The 19,361-nt window shown below is 41.8% G+C and overlaps 1 protein-coding gene across 3 annotated transcripts in view; it reads left to right on the forward strand.

Annotated features, from left to right (window-relative positions):
- Positions 1–19,361, forward strand: part of Rhoa (ras homolog family member A) — a 31,784-nt gene that overhangs the window by 3,148 nt on the left and 9,275 nt on the right. For all 3 annotated transcript variants that reach the window (NM_016802.5, NM_001313961.1, NM_001313962.1), the window contains exons 2-3: positions 6,001–6,075; positions 18,277–18,434. In NM_016802.5, the coding sequence (NP_058082.2) occupies positions 18,279–18,434 (156 nt within the window). In that variant the 5' untranslated portion in view covers positions 6,001–6,075; positions 18,277–18,278. The remainder of the gene's footprint in view (positions 1–6,000; positions 6,076–18,276; positions 18,435–19,361) is intronic.

The raw sequence follows: 19,361 nt of genomic DNA on the forward strand, positions 1-19,361 counted from the left end.
CTTAATTCTATCCAGTGGAACTCAATTGTTGCACCAAAGCATTAAGAATGTACGTTACCTATCTGTCTTTTGTTACTGGGAATGAAACCTAACTTTGATTGGTAGCTATACGATTAGCCTCTCTCTATCTTAACTGATTGGTTACTTTTCAGCCTGAAGCTTTAACCCGGGGCATTACATATCCTAGGCAAGGGCTCTGCTGCTGAAGTACGTCCTGAACCCTGATTTTACTTTTGAGGTAGTCTTATTACATTGTCAGGGCGTAATTATGAACTCACCTGCAGCTTTCAACCTTCCTCAGTCTCCCCAGTAACTGGGTTTACAGCTATGAGGCCTGACTGTAACCAAGTTCGTTTTATTTATTTATTTATTTTGGAGGCAGTTACACTCTAGGTGAGGTTAGCTTGGAAACTTACACTGTGGCCCAGATTGGTCTTGAGTTTGTAGCCGTTCTCCCTTAGTTTAGTTTAGCCCTCCTGAGTGCTGGGATTGCAGGGGTTGCAGGTATGAGCCACCATACCAAACTTACAATATTTAAGTATGCATCTTACTTACTGTTAGTGTTTTGGTGACATTAGATATTGGTGACAATAAGTTTTGAAAGTAATTTGAAATTAATTATTGTAAAATCCCTAATTCTGGTGACTTTTTGTTTGATTGGAGACAAGCTCTGTCTGGCTTGGAGCTTTGTAGTCCAGGCTGACCTCACAAGTGAGGCAATCCTGTCTGCTTCAGTCTCTCTCTCTCTCTTTCAAGATTTATTTATTTTATTTATGTGAGTACACTGTAGCTGTCTTCAGACACACCAGAAGAGGGTGGTGGATCCCATTACAGATGGTTGTGAGCCACCATGTGGTTGCTGGGAATTGAACTCAGGTCCTCTGGAAGAGCAGTGTGCTCTTAACCGCTGAGCCATCTTTCCAGCTCCCTGCTTCAGTCTCTAGTGCAGGAAATATAGGTGTGAGCCACCATCCCAGACTTATTTTTAACCTATGGTGCTCTAGTATTCTAAGTGAAGGGTTGTATATTCATAATTATGTAGACTGTGTTATTGAAAACAAGCTAGGCAATAAAGCTGCTTATTATTATTGGTGTTTGCGCTGTCAAATGAATCTGAATGTACTTAAAATTTTTCTTCTGACTGTGCCTTTTTAATTCTAAGTGATAGACGTGTGAAATAAAGGACCATTAAGTTGTAACTAAGCTTTGGTTAATACCAAACTGAACTTGATTTGGGAATAGGGGTTGGGATGTCTTGAGAAAGGTTTTTGCTAATAGAGCTAGGTTGAGCTTAAACTCATCCCAGTTGTTTGCTCCCACTTCCCAAGCGGGATACTACTAGCATCTGACATCACCCACCCCTAACCCCCACCCCTGGCTGGGGGGGGGGTAGATAGAGGAAATATATTCAGATTTGTTTATAATAGAATCTTAAATTTCAAATGCAGATAAGAGGAGAACAAGCAGCTAATGAAAGAGTGGGAGGTAAAATGGGTTTAGAGAGATGGGCAGAGGCCAGATCATGTAGTATGAGAAATTCCTTGGGCTTGTTCTTTTTGTGTGTTTTTTGTTTTGTTTGTTTGTTTTATTCTTTTGGGGTTTTCATTTTATTTTTGAGACAGCATTTCTCTTGTCTGTCTGGAAACTTGTCCTGTAGACCAGACTGGCTTCTAACTCACAGAGATCCATTTGCCTCTGCCTCCCAAGTCCCGGAAATCCTTGTTTTAGCTTCTTAGGGTTATAGACATGAGCCACCAAGCCTTGCCTGGCTTTGGTTGTTCTGAGGTGGAATACCTATCAGGTGTTAGATTTGTTGTCTTGTTTTGAAGTTGGGTAATAATATGATCTGCAAAAAATTTTTTGAGAGACAGGGTCTCATGGACCTTGGGCTGACCTAAAACTAGCTATAGAGCCAAGAATGACCTTGTTCCTCTCACCTCTACTTCCCTGGTTCAGGCATTACAGGTGTGAGTGTAACAATTCCTGGCTTTTTGTGGTGCCTCCCCATCATCTGTAGCTGCAGTTCTAGGATATCTGACACCTTTTGGCTTCCTTGGGCACCAAGCATGCAAGTGGTCCACAGTTCTATATGTAGGCAAAATATCTGTACATATGAAAACATCAAAACTCTTACTAACTTGACTGGTTTTACTGCATGCCTGTTATTCCAGATTTCAGAATGGCAGAGGCAGGAGGATTGTTCCAAGGTTGAGGCCATCTTCAGCTAGATATAGAAAAAAAAAACAAAACCAGCAGAAAAAACCCAACAAGTGATCCAGACTTGTTGCACACCTATAATCCTAGCTCTTGGGAAGTGATGGCAGAGAAGGGTCAGGATTTTAAGTTGGAGGCCACTGAGCCATTTCTCTTGTCTCCAAGTCTTTGTGTGTATGTGTATAAGTTTATGTCGTACATATTTGTGGGCATTCTTGTGGAGTCTAGATTGACGTTGGGTGTCTTTCTTCATTGCTTTCCACCTTTTTTTTTTAAAACACTAAACATGCAGCTCATGACTGAGCTAGACATACTGGCCAGGAAGTTTCAGGGATCTTCCTGTGGTGCTGAGGTTACAGATGTACTGGTGCCACCATGCCCAAGTTTACAAGTGTGGTACAGATCCGAACTCAGGTTCTTTCTCAAGCTCACGAGGCTGTACTGTGAGCTCTCACCAGTCTGAGTTTACTTTGTTTCCTTTTATTTCTAAGCCATCAATTTACAAACAGCTGCCTTTCTGATTTTAATTTCTTTGTTAAGCCTGTATTAAAAAGGGAATAAATAATAGGGCCTGTCTGGCCTGTCTTAGGGTTTCTATTGCTGTGATGAAACAAGGGAACCAAAAGCAACTTGGAGAGAAGGGTCTGTGTGGCTTTAACATCATAGTCCATTGTGGGAAACCAAGGCAGGAACTCAAACGAGATAGGAACCTAGAGGCAGGAGCTGATGCAGAGGCCATGGAGGAGTGCTGATTACTGGCTTGCTGGGCCTCCTTTCTTAGAGAACCCAGGATCACCAGCCCAGAGCTGTACTGTACCTTTCCTCATCGATAAATGTCTAAGCTTGCCTGTAGCTGACTCTTTTGGGAGCATCTTCCTGCTCTTTGATGACTCTAGATTGTGTCAAGTTGACATAAAACTAACCAGCACACTTGCTTATTATGTATGAGGCCCTGAATTGGACTTCAGCACCTCAATATTAACAAATAAAACTTTAAAAAAGGGAAATGCTATTTGATAATATGTTAAATAGTCTAGGAAGTAAGATACAACGATCACTGTAAGTCTTCTAGCTTAGGTGATTGGAGATTTATATAATGGGACTGGAGAGCTGATCGGTGGGTAAGGCACATACTGCTCAGTGCCCGGCACCCACATGGCGGCTCACAAACATCCATAGCTACAACTCACGGAGATAACCTCCAAGGGCACCAGACATATATGCAGTGCCCATATGTAATCTCAGGAAAACACTAATTTAGTACATAAAAAAAGAAATAAAGATTTGTATAACAGAGCCAACAAGATGGCTCAGTAAGGTAAAGATGTCTATACCACCAAGCCTGACCCCTGAAGTTCCATCCCTAGGAGCCACATGTTGGAATTTCATAGAATCAATTCTTATTTCCATACTCTGACCTCTACATGCACTGTAGCATTTGCTTCTGCACATTTGCATGTGTATATGTGTGCACATACACAAATGAATGAATGGGGAGATATATATATATATACACACACATATATATATATATATATATACATACACACTGCACATACACAAATGAATGAATGGGGATATATATATATGTATATATATATACACACACACACTGTGCACATACACAAATGAATGAATGGGGATATACACACACGTGTGTGTGTGTGTGTGTGTGTGTGTGTATATATAAATAAAATTTTGGAGTCAAATGTGGAGGTTCACTCCTTTAATTCCAAAACTTGGAAGGCAAAGAAATTGGAGTTCAAGACTTTCCTTGTATATGTAGTGAGTTTCTAGGCCAACCAGGGCTATGAGAGACTCTGTTTCCAAAAAGAAAGGAAAAGCATAGCTTTCAGGCTGGTTGAGATATCTCAGCAAGTAAAGGTACTTGTTACATGAGCCTGACAATCTGTGTTTGATTCCTGAGACCCATATGATGCAAATTCCCCAAGTTGTCCTCTGACTCCTCTCACCACACAAAATAAATAAATGTAAAGTTTTTCTTTTTTTCTTTCTTTTTTTTTTTTTTTTTTTTTTTTTTCTTTTTTTTGGTTTTTCGAAACAGGGTTTCTCTGTATAGCCCTGGCTGTCCTGGAACTCACTTTGTAGACTAGGCTGGCCTCGAACTCAGAAGTGTGCCTGCCTCTGCCTCCCAAGTGCTGGGATTAAAGGCGTCACCACCACTGCCCAGCATCTGTCTTACTTTTAGAAGACAGCATTTATTGTATTTGAAAAGTAAGATTGATTATGTACATTTTTATTATGTGAAGAAGTCCATGACAACATCAGTGGACATGCTAATGTGGAAGGGGGAAGTTTGTATGGAGGGTCACAAAACTACAGGCAAATCAATAATGGCTGCTCAGAAAAATAGTCTTTCTATTATTGGTTTTTCCATTGCAGAGTGGTTGTATCTAAGTATTTGTGCAGTGGAGGGGAGGAGTGATGTGTATCTGTTTTGTTGCTGCTGTTGTTGTTTTGAGACAGGTTCTCTGTAGATCTGGCTGACCTGGAATCCACAATGTGGACCAAGCTAGCCTGGAACTCAAGAGATCTACCTCCCTTTGCATCGTCCTGAGTCTGAGATTTTAGATGTATGCCACTGTGCCAGGCATGTGTGTGTATTTATATACATGTATATTACTATAGTCATACATATGCAGACACATATAAATACATATTTTTTTTGTGTGTGGGAAGGTTTCAAGACAAGGTTTCTCTTGGTAATCCTGGCGGTCCAGGAATTCACTCTGTAGACCAGGCTGGCCTCAAATTCAGAGATCCTCCCACCTCTTCTGGGATTAAAGATGTGTGCCACCATGCCTAGCTAAAAGTTACTTTCTTTTTACAGAAGAAGGTCATGGTGGTATAAATGATAAATTTTTCTAATGTTAATAGTTTTTACCTTGATAACACTAAGTTGAGCAGAAGCTCCAGTGTATTCAATATTTGACTTCATCTCACCACCACAGCCAAGGAAAGTGTTGCTTCTAAAGGTGTAACGACCTTTATACTGTTTTGCAAGAGGCACTAAATATCCTCATTGGGAATTCATGAAGCTACCAAGGCAATCTGTACTTGCAACTACTTGTGATGAGTCTCTGTGATGAGTGTGTGTGGTGGAAGTGGTTTGGTGTTGAGCACCAAATCAACTTTAAGTTGATAACAACAGTGACAAAAATCCAGATCTGGGAATAGGTAGATTCTGCAAAATTGTGTGTGTGTTGGGGGGGTAGTGAACACAACCCATAAAACAGCAGTTCTCAACCTGTGGGTCATGGCCTCTTTGGCAAACCTGTCTCAAAATATTTACATTATGCCTGGGCGTGGTGGCGCACGCCTTTAATCCCAGCACTCGGGAGGCAGAGGCAGGCGGATTTCTGAGTTCAAGGCCAGCCTGGTCTACAGAGTGAGTTCCAGGACAGCCAGGGCTATACAGAGAAACCCTGTCTCGAAAAAACAAAAACAACAACAAAAATTACATTATGATTCATGACCATAGTAAGAGTACAGTTATGAAGTAGCAAGGAAGGTAATTTGGTGCGCGGGGTCATCGCGGCGCGAGGCACTGGGCTGCATTACAGCTGAAGCTTTAGGGCCACAAGGTGCTGAAAGGTTGTAGCTGTGTCGTGGTTAAGGATTGTGCCAAAGAATCTCAGGTTGAGGATGTAATTGAATAGTATTTCAAATGCAGTTAAATAGTGCTGTACATTTTCCTGTCTGGATGGACATTTACATTCTGTCTTTATCCTAATAAAATGAACTTATATCTCTTATTTTTCATAGCCTTGCATCTGAGAAGTTCCAGGTACTTTGTACAACTGCATCCCAGAACCTGTGTGTTTTCAGCACCTTTATAAGGTATGTAAACAAATATTTCTTCTTGCATTTCCTTTTCCTCATATTGAGAGATTAATACGAAATCTGTGGAAATAATTAAGTGATTCTCTTGTTCTCTGATTTTGAAAGCCTTTGAATTTTTCCTGTTGTTTTGTGTATGCATGCATGTGCACATGCTTGTGGAGATGGGGTGGGGGGCAGCTGTGCAAGTCAGCGCTCTGTCTGTCACATGGTACCAGGGATTGAATTAAGGCCATCAGCTGTGGCAGCAAGGATCTTTATCTGATGAGCCATCTTGCCGGCCTCGTTTTCTTTTACATTTGTTTGTTGTTGTTTTTAAGATTTATTTATTTATTTTATGCATATGAGTACACCACCATTGCTCTCTTCAGATACATCAGAAGAGGGCATCAAACTCCATTACAGATGTGAGCCACCATGTGGTTGCTGGGAATTGAACTCAGGATCTCTGGAAGAGCAGTCAGTGCTCTTTAACCACTGAGCCATCGCTCCACCCTTTTTTACATTTATTGATATGTGTTTTGGGGAGCAATGTGGTAGTCAGAGGACACATGGAAGAGTTAATCCTTTCCTTCCATCGTGTGTTTCTAGGATTTAAATAGGGTAGTCAGCTTTGATAGCAGACATCTTAACCCAGACTCCTCACTAGGCCTGGCACTTTCTTGACTTCCTTCCCTCCCTCCCTTCCTTCCTTCCTTCCCTCCCTCCCTCCCTCCCTCCCTCCCTCCCTCCCTCCCTCCTTCCTTCCTTCCTTCCTTCCTTCCTTTTTCTTTTAAAATTTATTTATTATGTATGTGAGTACACTGTAGTTGTGCATATGGTTGTAAGCCTTTATGTGATTGTTGGGAATTGAATTGTTTTAGGACCTCTGCTCGCTCTGGTTTACTCTGGTCAACTCTGGTCAACCCCGCTTGCTTAGTCCTGCTCGCTCCCGCCCAAAGATTTATTTATTATTATACATAAAGTATACTGTAGCTGTTTTCAGACACATCAGAAGCGGGCATCAGATCCCATTACAGGTGGTTGTGAGCCACCATGTGGTTGCTGGGATTTGAACTCAGGACCTTCGGAAGAGCAGTCAGTGCTCGCTCTTGTCATCTTGCCAGCCTTTTTTTTTTTTTTTTTTTTTTTTTTTTTGCTTCGAGACAAGGTTTCTCTGTGTAGCCCTGGCTGTCCTGGAACTCACTCTGTAGACCAGGCTGGCCTCGAACTCAGAAATTTACCTGCCTCTGTCTCCCGAGTGCTGGGATTAAAGGCCTTTGCCACCACGCGCAGCTTGTTTCTGTTTTTCAAGACAAAGTTTCTTTGTGTAGCCTTGGCTGTGTAGAACTAGCTCTGTAAGACCACACTGGCCAGGAACTCACAAAGATCTGCCTCTGCCTCTGCCTCTGCCTCTCTGCCTCTGCCTCCTGTTGCTGCAATTAAAGCACATGCCACCACCAACTGGCAACAGATAATGCTAGTTATGTTAGTGGATTCTGGAAAGAGGTGCATCATGAGTGTGCGTCTGAGAGAAGTGCCAGGTGCTGCAGGAAAGCACTAAATGGCCTGATCGCTGGGGAATGGTGGCGCACGCCTTTAATCCCAGCACTCGGGAGGCAGAGGCAGGCAGATTTATGAGTTCCCGAACAGCCTGGTCTACAGAGTGAGTTCCAGGACAGCCAGGGCTACACAGAGAAACCCTGTTTCGAAAAACCAAAATAAATAAATTAATAGATAAATAAATGGCCTGATCTCAGTTGGGAGCTGAGGGATGCCCTTGAAATACAGGTGTAACCCTAAGCCACATCTTTGCACATCTTTGCTTTAAAAAAAAAAAGTGGATGCTTTATTGTTTTGGCAAAAAGTAGTTACCAGTTTTGGGTTTTAGAATTCCAGAAATTAATGTCTCCAGAACTTTCGGTTATTTTCTTATCTGTTAGTACAGTACTCTACCCAGAATTCAACCAAGGTGGTTTTTGCACTGCTTACATTGAGACACACAGGCAGATCACTGCTACACAGAAACCAAAGATTCTTTAGGATTTAACATTGGAGGTTAGAGAGACGGCTTGGCTGCTAAGAGCATTTGGTGGTTTTCTAGAGCACTGGTTCTCAACCGTCCTGATGACCCTTTAATACAGTTCCTATGTTGTTGTAACCTCCAAACATAATTGCTACTTCATAACTATAATTTTGCTATTGTTAATGATTGTAATATAAATATCTGATATGCAAGATATTTGATATGTGATCCCAGTGTGTATATAATGTTATGTCCTCTATATCCAGCGAAACTCCTCCCACCCCCGCAGCTGGTCATGACCTACAGGTTGAGAACTGCTATCCTAGAGGAACCAAATCCAGTTTTTAGGGCCCAACCTTCTTCTATTAACTCCAGTTTCAGGGTTCCAGTGCCCTCTTCTGGCCTGTGTGGGCACCAGACATGCAAAGTGTTATACAGACATGTGTAGGCAAAACACCCAAACACTTAAAATTAATAAATCTTTAAGAGAAATTAACACGTAATAAGACACAGGTTTGAAAATTTGAAAGAAGTATTTATATATACCAGGCTACCAGGCTCTTTTTTCCTTCTGAGACCCAGGTCTTTCTGTATAGCCCTGGCTGTCCTGGGACTCTGTAGACCAGGTTGACCTCAAACTCACAGAGATCTGTCTGCCTATGCCTCCTGAGTGCCAAGATTAAAGGTATACACCACCATACCTGGCAAAGTCACATGATTTTTATTTGTTAAATTTTCTATTAAAATTTTTAGGTTTAATCCTAGAAGGCTTAGGTAGCTTTTGCTTTTCTGATACTCATCAGCATCATACATATTTTCAATTTAGAGAGAAACCCAAGATGTGTAAATTTCAGCATAATTGTTTGAGATAAAGTCTTAGAATTATGTACTTAAAGTAATGTCATGGGATAAATGTTATACCCTCAGTGTTTAAATGTTATATCCTCTATAGTAAAGGATTCATTTCATTTTTTCCCCCGCTCCTCATTTCATATTTTTGAAATTCTAAGGTTTAAACCCAAGGCTTTGCACATATGCCAGAGGAGAGCTCTGCTGCTGAACTGTACCCCAACCCACCCATCACCAAGCCCTTGACAAACGGGATTGTTTTGCAGTTAGTGTCCCAGTGTCTAGAAGCGGTAGAAAGCTTGCTGTAACCATCCCTGTTTCTTCTGCATAATTAGCCTTTTGAAGATGCATGAGGTAAAATGATAATTATCTTAAGTATGCTGAATTAGTCATTTTTAAAGCTGTGGTTATTTTATCTGCATGGAAATTTATTCATTATCTTTCTAAAATATTACAAACATCTTGATCCTGCAGAGGCATAGTAACTCAGATTGTTTCCACTTCTGCTTCTTGGTGGAGGACTGTTTTGAGCCTCCTGATAATTAATGTTTGGCTAATAAGTGTCTTTAGTGCACTTACTGCTAACTAGCAGCATCACCTCAGATGTCTTTGTTAGCTTCTGGTATGTCAAAAGGAAGCTAAGAATTATTGAAGAAATAGATACATACACACTGTAATGCTGGAGGCAGAGGCAGAGCCTGGCCTGCATAAGCAAGTTCCAGGACAGCTGGGGCTATTACTCAAAGAAACCTTGAAAAACCAAAAAGAGAGGAGAGAGGGAGAAAGAATATGATCTATGTAGTCTCTAAAAAGTCATCAAAACTATCCAGTTTAGTAATGTAGGTTGTAGAAGAGTCAGGTGCGATATATGCCAGTATGGGGTGGGGGGAGAGTTAGTAGGTCAAGGCCAGCCTTTACTCCCGTGAACCATCTCACTGATGTCTATGATCTGACAAAGGAAACTGGTACTGAAAGCACTGAAGAAAGTGAGAAAGTAGGGATTTACCTCCTCCTCTAGTGGAGCTGACGAGCCAGTGCTGCAAATGACTGACATTCTGGTCTCCTGCCACCTTTGTTTTTATAACTGAAATCAGTTTCTAGTAATTGTGCCTGATCTATGTACACCTTACCTGTTTATGCCATTGATGTTTAACTTTATTGAACAGTCATGTGGTAGGTGTATGTGTTCTTGTGGGAATCATCTCAGAATTTGAAATCTGAATGAAATGTTTGGTCAGTAGAGTAATGTATTGCTTTGGATAGTGACAATGGATCAGAGTCCACCTGGACCTCTTTCTAGAACTAAAATGTGTTAGCTGATCTAGTCCAGATGTGACTAGGATTTGTATTAGAGTGAATATGAAGTTTCATCTTCACCCAGATAGAGTAAATTATTATGATTATGACAAGATCAGCTGTAGGAACAGTAACATGATTTCCAGCCCTTTTCTCTTTTGCGTAGAAATGCTTCCTACAATGCAAGAAAGAAACGTTATAGGGAAAACGATTTGTGTGTCTAAATTTCCTTTTAAGAAAAATGCCCTATTTGAGTAACTATGATTCTCTTCTAATTTATGAAAAAGTATTTGCAACCTTTAGTGCTTAGCTGTTAATAACAAGTGTGTTTAGTCTTTTATAGTGAACTTCATTATGGTAAAAACCTGTTTTTTAGAATTTTCTAAGGGTATAGTATCTCCCCCACCCCCATTTTTTAATTTAATTTTATTTATTTTTTATTTTTTGACATAGGGTTTCTCTGTGTAGCCCTGTCTGTCCTGAAACTGATTCTGTAGACCAGGCTGGCCTCGATCTCAGAAATCCGAGTGCCTCTGCCTCCCAAGTGCTGGGATTAAAGGCATTTAAAGGCATGCACCACCACATGCCCGGCGCATGTGTGAGCTACATCGCTCTCGAGCGCTCTCTCTCTCTCCTCCCCCTCCCTTCCTCCCCCCCTCTCTTCCCCTTTTAATCCCAGCACTTGGGAGGCAGAGGCAGGTGGGTTTCTGAGTTCAAGGACAGCCTGATGTACAGAGTGAGTTCCAGGACAGCCAGGGCTACACAGAGAAACCCTGTCTGGAAAAAAAAAAATCAATCAATCAATACAAACAAAACAAAACAAAAACTAATCAGCATACCTAGGGAGGCTACATAGAGTTAAAACAGCAGTATACTCCTAAAGTCTGTGGTATAGCTACAGGTCTTTACTTCATAAGCTCCCACCTGCATCCATCCATTGGACATTCTTCTGCTGGCAAGAAATTCCCCAATAGATTCCAGTCTGAAATCCTGAGTTTGTCTGCCTCTTTCCAGGGTCTCATGTCACTTGAGGTCTGTGCGTACACCTTGGGGCTGGGTTTCCTGGCACTTCAGAATGCTGTGATAATGAACAGTGCACACTCTACTCTTTATAAAGACATTGTGTGCTTTTCCCACATGAAGACTGTGCACCAGTAATTTCATGCTAATGGCCACAGCAGGGGGATCAGAAATTAGACCTATTTAAGGCTATTAGTTTTGGGACAGAGCAGTTGATCAAAGAATTGAGGAAATTGGTAATGACATCAATAGCTGTTTTTTTGTTCTTTAAAGATTTATTTCATTTATATGAGTACACTTGTAGCTGTCTTCAGACACACCAGAAGAGGGCATCGGATCCCAATATAGATGGTTGTGAGCCACCATGTAGTTGCTGGGAATTGAACTCAGGACCTCTGGAAGAGCAAGCAGCCAGTGCTCTTAACTGCTGAGCCATCTCTCCAGCCCCCAGTAGTTGGTTTTTAAAAACAATGCAAAGTAAGCTATTCCCCATCCCCACCCCACCCCCTTCTCTCTCTCTCTCTCTCTCTCTCTCTCTCTCTCTCTCTCTCTCTCACTTTGAGACAGTATCTCATGTGTGCTACCACACTAGGTTTCTTTGGTGAGGATTGAACCAGGGGCATTGTGTGTTAGGTAGAGTCTCTGCTTGGTGAGCTACATCTCTCAGCCTGCTCTTCTCTTATCTAGCTTTTCCATCTATCTCTCTCTATATATACTTTTTCATTTGTATTTATCAGCTATGGTTAAAGACAATGCTTCACTTATTCTGTACCTGCAGCTTCATGACATAAAAAGAATATTAACTGGTCTCATTTTGGCCTAATAACCCTTGACTTCAAGGGTGACCCTTTTTCCTGCTTAGCAGTTCTAAGATTGCTTAGTGTTTTTAGAACAGTGAAGCATCTCTTTCTAGTGCAAACCTGTTTCCTTTCCCAGCATCACTGCCAACTGTTACTTGCTTTTTTGAGAAAATGAGGACCAGGGCTGTACTCAGTTGATGGTGGTCTTTATTACCAGCAGCTATGTAGTCTAGGCAGACCTTGAATTTTGCTTCTATTTCCTCAGTGTGGAGATTATAGATGGGAACCACTACGCTGCTATTTATTTATTTACCTGTCTACTTATTTAGTGTTTGTGGGTATGTTGCCTGGTACTCACAGAAGTCAAAGGAGGGCTTTATTTCACCTGGAACTGGAGTTATAGACAACTCTGAGTAGCCATGTGGGTGCTTCCAACCAAATCTTGGTCCTGTGCAAGAGCAGTATGTGCCCTTAATGGCTAAGTCATTATTCTGACATACACACACTCTGGCCCCCCACACCTTCTTTTTAAGAAATAGTGCTTCATAGAGCGATTGATTGCTGTGTTGCCAGGGATGAACTTCTGCTGCTCCTAGCTTCACCTCCCAAGCCACTGTCATGGCTAAGGTTACTGTTGCTGGCCAGGCAGTGGTGGCGCACGCCTTTAATCCCAGCACTTGGGAGGTAGTGGCAGGTGGATTTCTGAGGCCAGCCTGGTCTACAAAGTGAGTTCCAGGACAGTCAGAGCTATACAGTTAAAACAGAATCAAAACAAAACAAAAAAGATGTATTATTATGGGGCTGGAGAGATGGCTCAGGGGTTAAGAGCACTGATTGCTCTTCCGAAGGTCCTGAGTTCAATTTCCGGCAACCACATGGTGGCTCACAACCATCCGTAATGAGATCTGGCGCCCTCTTCTGGAGTGCCTGAAGACAGCTACAGTGTACTTACATATAATAAATAAATAAATCTTTAAAAAAAAAGATGTATTATTATATGTAAGTTCACTGTAGCTGTCTTCAGACACACCGGAAGAGGGCGTCAGATCTCATTACGGATGGTTGTGAGCCACCATGTGGTTGTAACTTTTATTCTAAAGTGTTAACCATTGCAGTGATTGACAGAACAGAGAGAGCTCCTCCTGATGCATCAGTAAAGAGCACTTTGACCCTTTACTTCAGCAAAGGAAGAAGTCTGTTAATTAAGGACATGTGGCTAGAACCAAGTCCTGCCAGTCAAACTCTATTAGAAAAATCCTTCTGGGATGGGCTAGTCTATCTGAGGCCAGGCTATGTAAACTATACTAAATCTCTGAGCTCCCTGGGTTTCACCTGGAAAGTCTAAAATAACTTCAGCCTTGGCAATGAATATGCTTTCTATATATTTTCCAATAGGGGAGATAATATGTAAAGTCAGAATAAAGAATGTGGTCCTCACTGAGCGTGGTGGCCCACACTTTTTTCCGAGACAAGGTTTCTAGCTGTCCTGGAACTTTGTAGACCAGGCGGCCTCCAACTCAGAAATCTACCTGCCTCTGCCTCCCGAGTGCTGGGACTAAAGGCGTGCGCCACCATGCCCGACTGTGGCCCACACTTTTAATCTCATCACTCAGGAGGCAGAAGCAGGCAGGCCTTTGTGAGTTTAATGAGAACCAAGGTTCTTACACAGAAAAACAAACCCCTTACTGTCTCAAAGAGAGGGGGAAAAAAGACAAGAATGTGGTCTTTTTAGCTGACTGTTTTTCTTCATAATATTTTCAAGATTCATCCACATTGTATCATGTATTACTATTTCATTACTGTTAATGATGAATAATATTATTATATGGCTATATCACATGGATAGCTTTTAATTGTGTATTAAAGATTAATTTTGAGCTGGCAGTGATGGCATGCACCTGTAAATCCAGCACTTGAAAGATAGGAGAGCCAGGCTAGGTGGTGCATGCTTCTAATTCCACTCTAGAGGGAGGCAGAGGCGGGAAGATCTCTGATGCCAGCCTGGGCTACAAGCAGCCAAGGCTACATAGATGAAACCTGTCTTGAAAAACAAAACAAAAAGGGCAGAAGGATCAGGAGTTCAAAGTTATCCTTAGCTTTTTAGAAATTTTCAGGCTATCTTCAGTTCCATAAGACTCTTTCTCAGACACACACACAAAAAACGGAGATTGTTTTGTTAATTAAAAGCTAAGGGAAAAAAAGATAAAAAGTTTGGCATATTAGAAAGTATGGCATACTAAAGTAATCATTAGTGTCTTGGGGGTATCTGCTGTTCATTAAGTTAGTATTTTCCCTTTTTTATAACCTTAAAAAAAAAAAGATGGGCTGGGAACCTTTAATGGAGGCAGAGCCTGCAGATCTCTGAATTCCAGGACAGCCAGGACTACACAGAGAAACCCTGTCCTGAAAACCCAAGATGAGGAGGAGGAAGAGGAAGAGGAGTTGTTGTTAAAAAAGATAGGTTTCACTATGTCTTTAGGTGGCCCAGAACTCACTGTGTAGACCAGGTTTGTCCCAAGTACTAGAAAAAAAGCACCTGCCCCTAACTCCTGGCTTTATTACATTTTCTAAAGGTTAATAGATACAAGTTAATAATTTCTTTTAGTCTTTTATTATTTTATATGTGGGTGTTTTCCTTTACCACTTGCATGCTTGATACCTGTAGAGGCCCAAGAAAGGGTATTGGGTCCCCCAGAGCTGGAGTTGTTATAGATGGTTACTAGGAGTCATGTGGGTGCTGGCAATTGAACCCAGGTCATCTGGAATAGCAGCTAAGTGTTTTTTTAGCTGCTGAGCCATCTCTCCTGTGCTGCTTTCCGCCCCCCCCCCCCAACTCTCCTCTCCTTCTGCCTCATCTCATGCAACACCACAGATAAACCTTTATGTTTTCATACAAATGTACTTTCATATGTCTCATTACTGAGCGCTTACTTTGAATTCCCAATCTAGAAGACTCTAGAAGGTGTGTACAAAACTAGGCTAACTAGCTGGGTGTGGTGGTACATACCTTTAATCCCAGCACTCAGGAGGCAGAAGCCAGCCTAGTCTAACCCAGCCCAGGTTTTCTGATTCTTTATTGTTTCACAGGTGTGTGTGTGTTTGATTTCCGTTTTGCTAAATTTAATGTTTTCAGGGTCCTTCGAGAAACAGTCATTACAAAGCCAGCAGTAATGGTACATACTAGCACTTGAGAATAAAGGCAGGGAGACCTATGTCAGCCTCTACTCCATAGTGAATTCTAGGCCAGTCTTGGTGATGAGAGAACACTGATGATACATTATAAAGGAGTTAGATATTTTATCAGTGTTACTTCAAAACATGTCCTTCCTGTGATTTTGCTCCTCCTGTGTAGCTATGTATTATGTTCATTCCATGCTGACTGCAGCTAGAAAATAGACTTGGAGGAGGAATAGGTATATGTGCTACCTACAGTGAAAGAACGTGAAACTTCAGGAATGATTCAAGCCCAAGGAAAGATGATTCTTGCCTTCCTTGTGTAGGGTAGGTCACATGGGGTATTTTGGGGTTTTGGATGGTTTGTTTGTTTTGAGACAGGGTCTACTGTGTAGCTCTGGATGTAGACCAGCTGGCCTTAAACTCAAAGAGCTCCATCTGCCTCTACCTTCCTGGAGTTGGGCTTAAAAGCATCTGCTACTTTGCTCAGCTCCAAGAGGATCCCAGTGCTACATTTGGAGGCAACACCCATTTAGGAGAATGGTGATTTAGGGCCAGAAACAGATTTTGGAACAAAAGGGAATACTTGAGATGAACAAGTAGGGTGCTTCTTTCTGGGAAAAGAAAAGGTTTTTGGTAAAGATATTTCTCTGCACTGAGGGAGTTAGGAATGTTCAAGGCTAGTTAGTAGATAAGATATGTGGTTCAAAATGTGGGAGACTTAGAAGATCCTAAATGCTAGACATTTAGCATTGAGAATACCCAGCCATAGGAACAGGGTAACTTTTGTACTTGTGGGGAAAATAGGGAGCAGATGAGTGTAGGTGTTGGTGTGCTGTGACTTTCTTAAAACAACTTTCAGGAGTCTTTCCTTCCATCACTGGTACTAGGGGTGGAGCTCTGGTCAGTCATTAGGCTTGCATCTCAGCTCTTCTACTCAATGAGCAATGCCGTTGGCCTTTATATCTGCTCAGAAGAACTTAAGGCAATAGAAATAGATAATTTATTAACAAAAAAGGCATTCCCAAGAACAGAAGTGAGCTAATAAACTGAAAAAGGACACATAATCCAAAGCCTTGTTTTTTATACAAAGCAGACGGCCACCCTTGTTTCCATTCCCTGTATGTACTTGAAAGTTTCTTTATGTCTGATGTCTTAACCACCTGCAGCAAGACAAGACTATACTGTTGGTCAAAATCAGTGGCCTTATCTGGCCACTTGTGTGTTGTGTATTTTAAAGGCATGTACACATCTTTATATTTTTTTGTTTGTTTTGAGACAGTCTCACTATATGTATCCTTGGCCAACCAGGAAGTTGCTGCTTAGACCAAGACTGGCTATATAGAGATCCCCCCCATTTCTACCTCTTTTGTGTGGGGGTGGGAGGGATTGGGAGGCAGTGTTTAGGAATTGACCAGTTTGTCCTTCTACCAAGTGGGTCCTGGGCATTGAACTTGTGTCATCATGCTTGGCAGCAGTACCACTTTCCAGAAAATGGTATCAGATTCCTGGAACTGATATGAGTGCTCAGAATTAAACCCAAGGTTTTTGAAAGAATAGTCAATGCTTGGACCACTGTGCCTTCTCTCCAGCCCAGCAGCAAATAGATTTTTGCATTAAGTCATCGTGCTGCCTGATTTTTTTTTTTTTGCGATGTCTCTGTAGCCCTGGCTCTCCTGGATATTCATTCTATAGACCAGGCTGGCCTTGAATTTAGAGAGCTACCTGTTACCTCAGGAGGGCTGGGGATTAAAGGTTTACATCACCACTGCCCAGACTTTTTTTTCAAATTTTATTTATTTATTTATTTATTTATTTTGGTTTTGTATGGTTTTGAGGTCTAGAGATTAAACTCATATGTTTGAAAAACGTCAAATGTTCTACCACTGAGCTATCTATCACATCTCCAGTCCTTGAACATAGACTGCAGTCCAGGTTTAAAATCATACCCAGCTACGCTTTGCAAAATTTATTTTTGCTTCTATTTTTTAGAAACATACGCCGGGCAGTGGTGGCGCACGCCTTTAATCCCAGCACTTGGGAGGCAGAGGCAGGTGGATTTCTGAGTTCGAGGCCAGCCTGGTCTACAAAGTGAGTTCCAGGACAGCCAGGGCTATACAGAGAAACCCTGTCTCAAAAAACAAAAAACAAAAAAAAAAAAAAAAAAAAAAAGAAACATACACACTATAGCTTCTGCTGGCCAGGAATGGACGAGGTAGCTCCTGCTGGAAGTTTATCCCTTCTGCCTGGGCCTTCCAAGTACTGAGATAACAGGCATGAACCACCATGTCAGGCTGTAAACTTACTCATTTTCCAGGTTGTTCATTGTCAGTTTATAAAAATACAATTGCTGTCTTTTGACAGACTTTCTATGCTGGAAATTTGAACTCAGATCCTTTAGCCTAAGCAGCAAGCCCTTTACTAAGCCAGCCTCTTGACCGATTTATTGGTTTATTTTGGTTTGGTTTTGGTTTTGGTTTTTGGTTTTTCGAGACAGGGTTTCTCTGTATAACCCTGGCTGTCCTGGAACTTACTCTATAGACCAGGCTGGCCTCGAACTCAGAAAGTGCTGGGATTAGAGGCGTGTGCCACCACGCCCGACTTGTTTTGTTTTTGAGTCTCACTGTGTAGCTCTGGCTAGTCTAGAACTTACTGTGCACATCAGACTGGCCTCAAACTCCCGTAGATCTGCCTGTTACCATGCTCAAACGGTATCCCACATTATTACATTATTATTCACTCTGATCATTGTGTGTGCTTTGTTTTTGTTTTTAAAGATTTACTTATGTAATGTTATTAGTACACTGTAGCTGTCTTCAGACACACCAGCAGAGGGCATCAGATCTCATTATAGATGGTTGTGAGCCACCATGTGGGTGCTGGGAATTGAACTCAGGACCTCTGGAAGAGCAGTCAGTGCTCTTAACCGCTGAGCCATCTCTCCAGCCCCAATGTGTACCTCCTTTCTACCCATATGGCTACTAGTATGTGTCATAATCTGAGGCTACTTATGTATTCTTATGCATTTTAAATAATATCTTTTGTTTTATGTTTAAGTGATGGCTGCCATCAGGAAGAAACTGGTGATTGTTGGTGATGGAGCTTGTGGTAAGACATGCTTGCTCATAGTCTTCAGCAAGGACCAGTTCCCAGAGGTCTATGTGCCCACGGTGTTTGAAAACTATGTGGCGGATATCGAGGTGGATGGGAAGCAGGTGAGTACAAGTCCCGCGAGGGAGAGTCGGTGCCATTGTGTGTTGGGTACTGTGTACACAGCGTGACCAAAATGTTAGAAACAGAAATCCATTTTCTTTCTACCACCTTTTTTGGGGGGGATTTGGACGAATTGATTGGTTGGTACTTGGATGTTGAGACAACTCAAGCTGGTTTTTGTTTTGTTTTTGTTTGTTTGTTTTTTGTTTTTGTTTTTTGAGAGTCAGGGTTTCTCTGTACGGTAGTCCTGGCTGTCCTGGAACTCACTCGGTAGACCAGGCTGGCCTTGAACTCAGAAATGCGCCTGCCTCTGCCTCCCAAGTGCTGGGACTAAAGGCGTGCACCACCACACCCGGCTGATTTTTATATCATTGTTGAACCAAGGCTGGCTTTGAACCCATGATTTTTCTGGGCTCCATCTTGTTTATTTTTGAATCAGGGTCTTATATATTCAGGATTTTCCTTCCACCACTTACTACATAGATAATTACAGGTATATGTAATAGTGCCCAGCTAGTGTAGTGGGTTAGACTAGCTGCTCTGCTCTCCAGAGTTTCTCATTATAGAGCACTTTTTTGGGCTAAGAATACAAATAATGTAGGGAATACAAGCTGGGCATGGTGATTCATGTCTGAAATCCTACAGTATAAATTCCAGGTCAGCTTGAGTTAGAGAGTAAGGTTGTCCGTTAAACTCAACAAACAAGTATGTATGTATATAGGTGAGTAAACGGCTCTCAGGATATAGCTCAGGATAGTAGTGACCGCCGCTATTCAGTCTCCAGCACCACATGAACCAGATGTGGTGTCACGGGTTTCTAATCCTAGTAATGGCAGCAAGAGACAGGAAAACCAGACATTTAAGGTCCTTTTCAGCTTCTCAGCTACATAACAAGTTTGAGGCCAGCCCGGAGAACATGAGGTCTTATT

The sequence above is a fragment of the Mus musculus genome, chromosome 9, assembly GCF_000001635.26.
Source record: "Mus musculus strain C57BL/6J chromosome 9, GRCm38.p6 C57BL/6J".
In the NCBI taxonomy this organism is placed as follows: domain Eukaryota; kingdom Metazoa; phylum Chordata; class Mammalia; order Rodentia; family Muridae; genus Mus; species Mus musculus.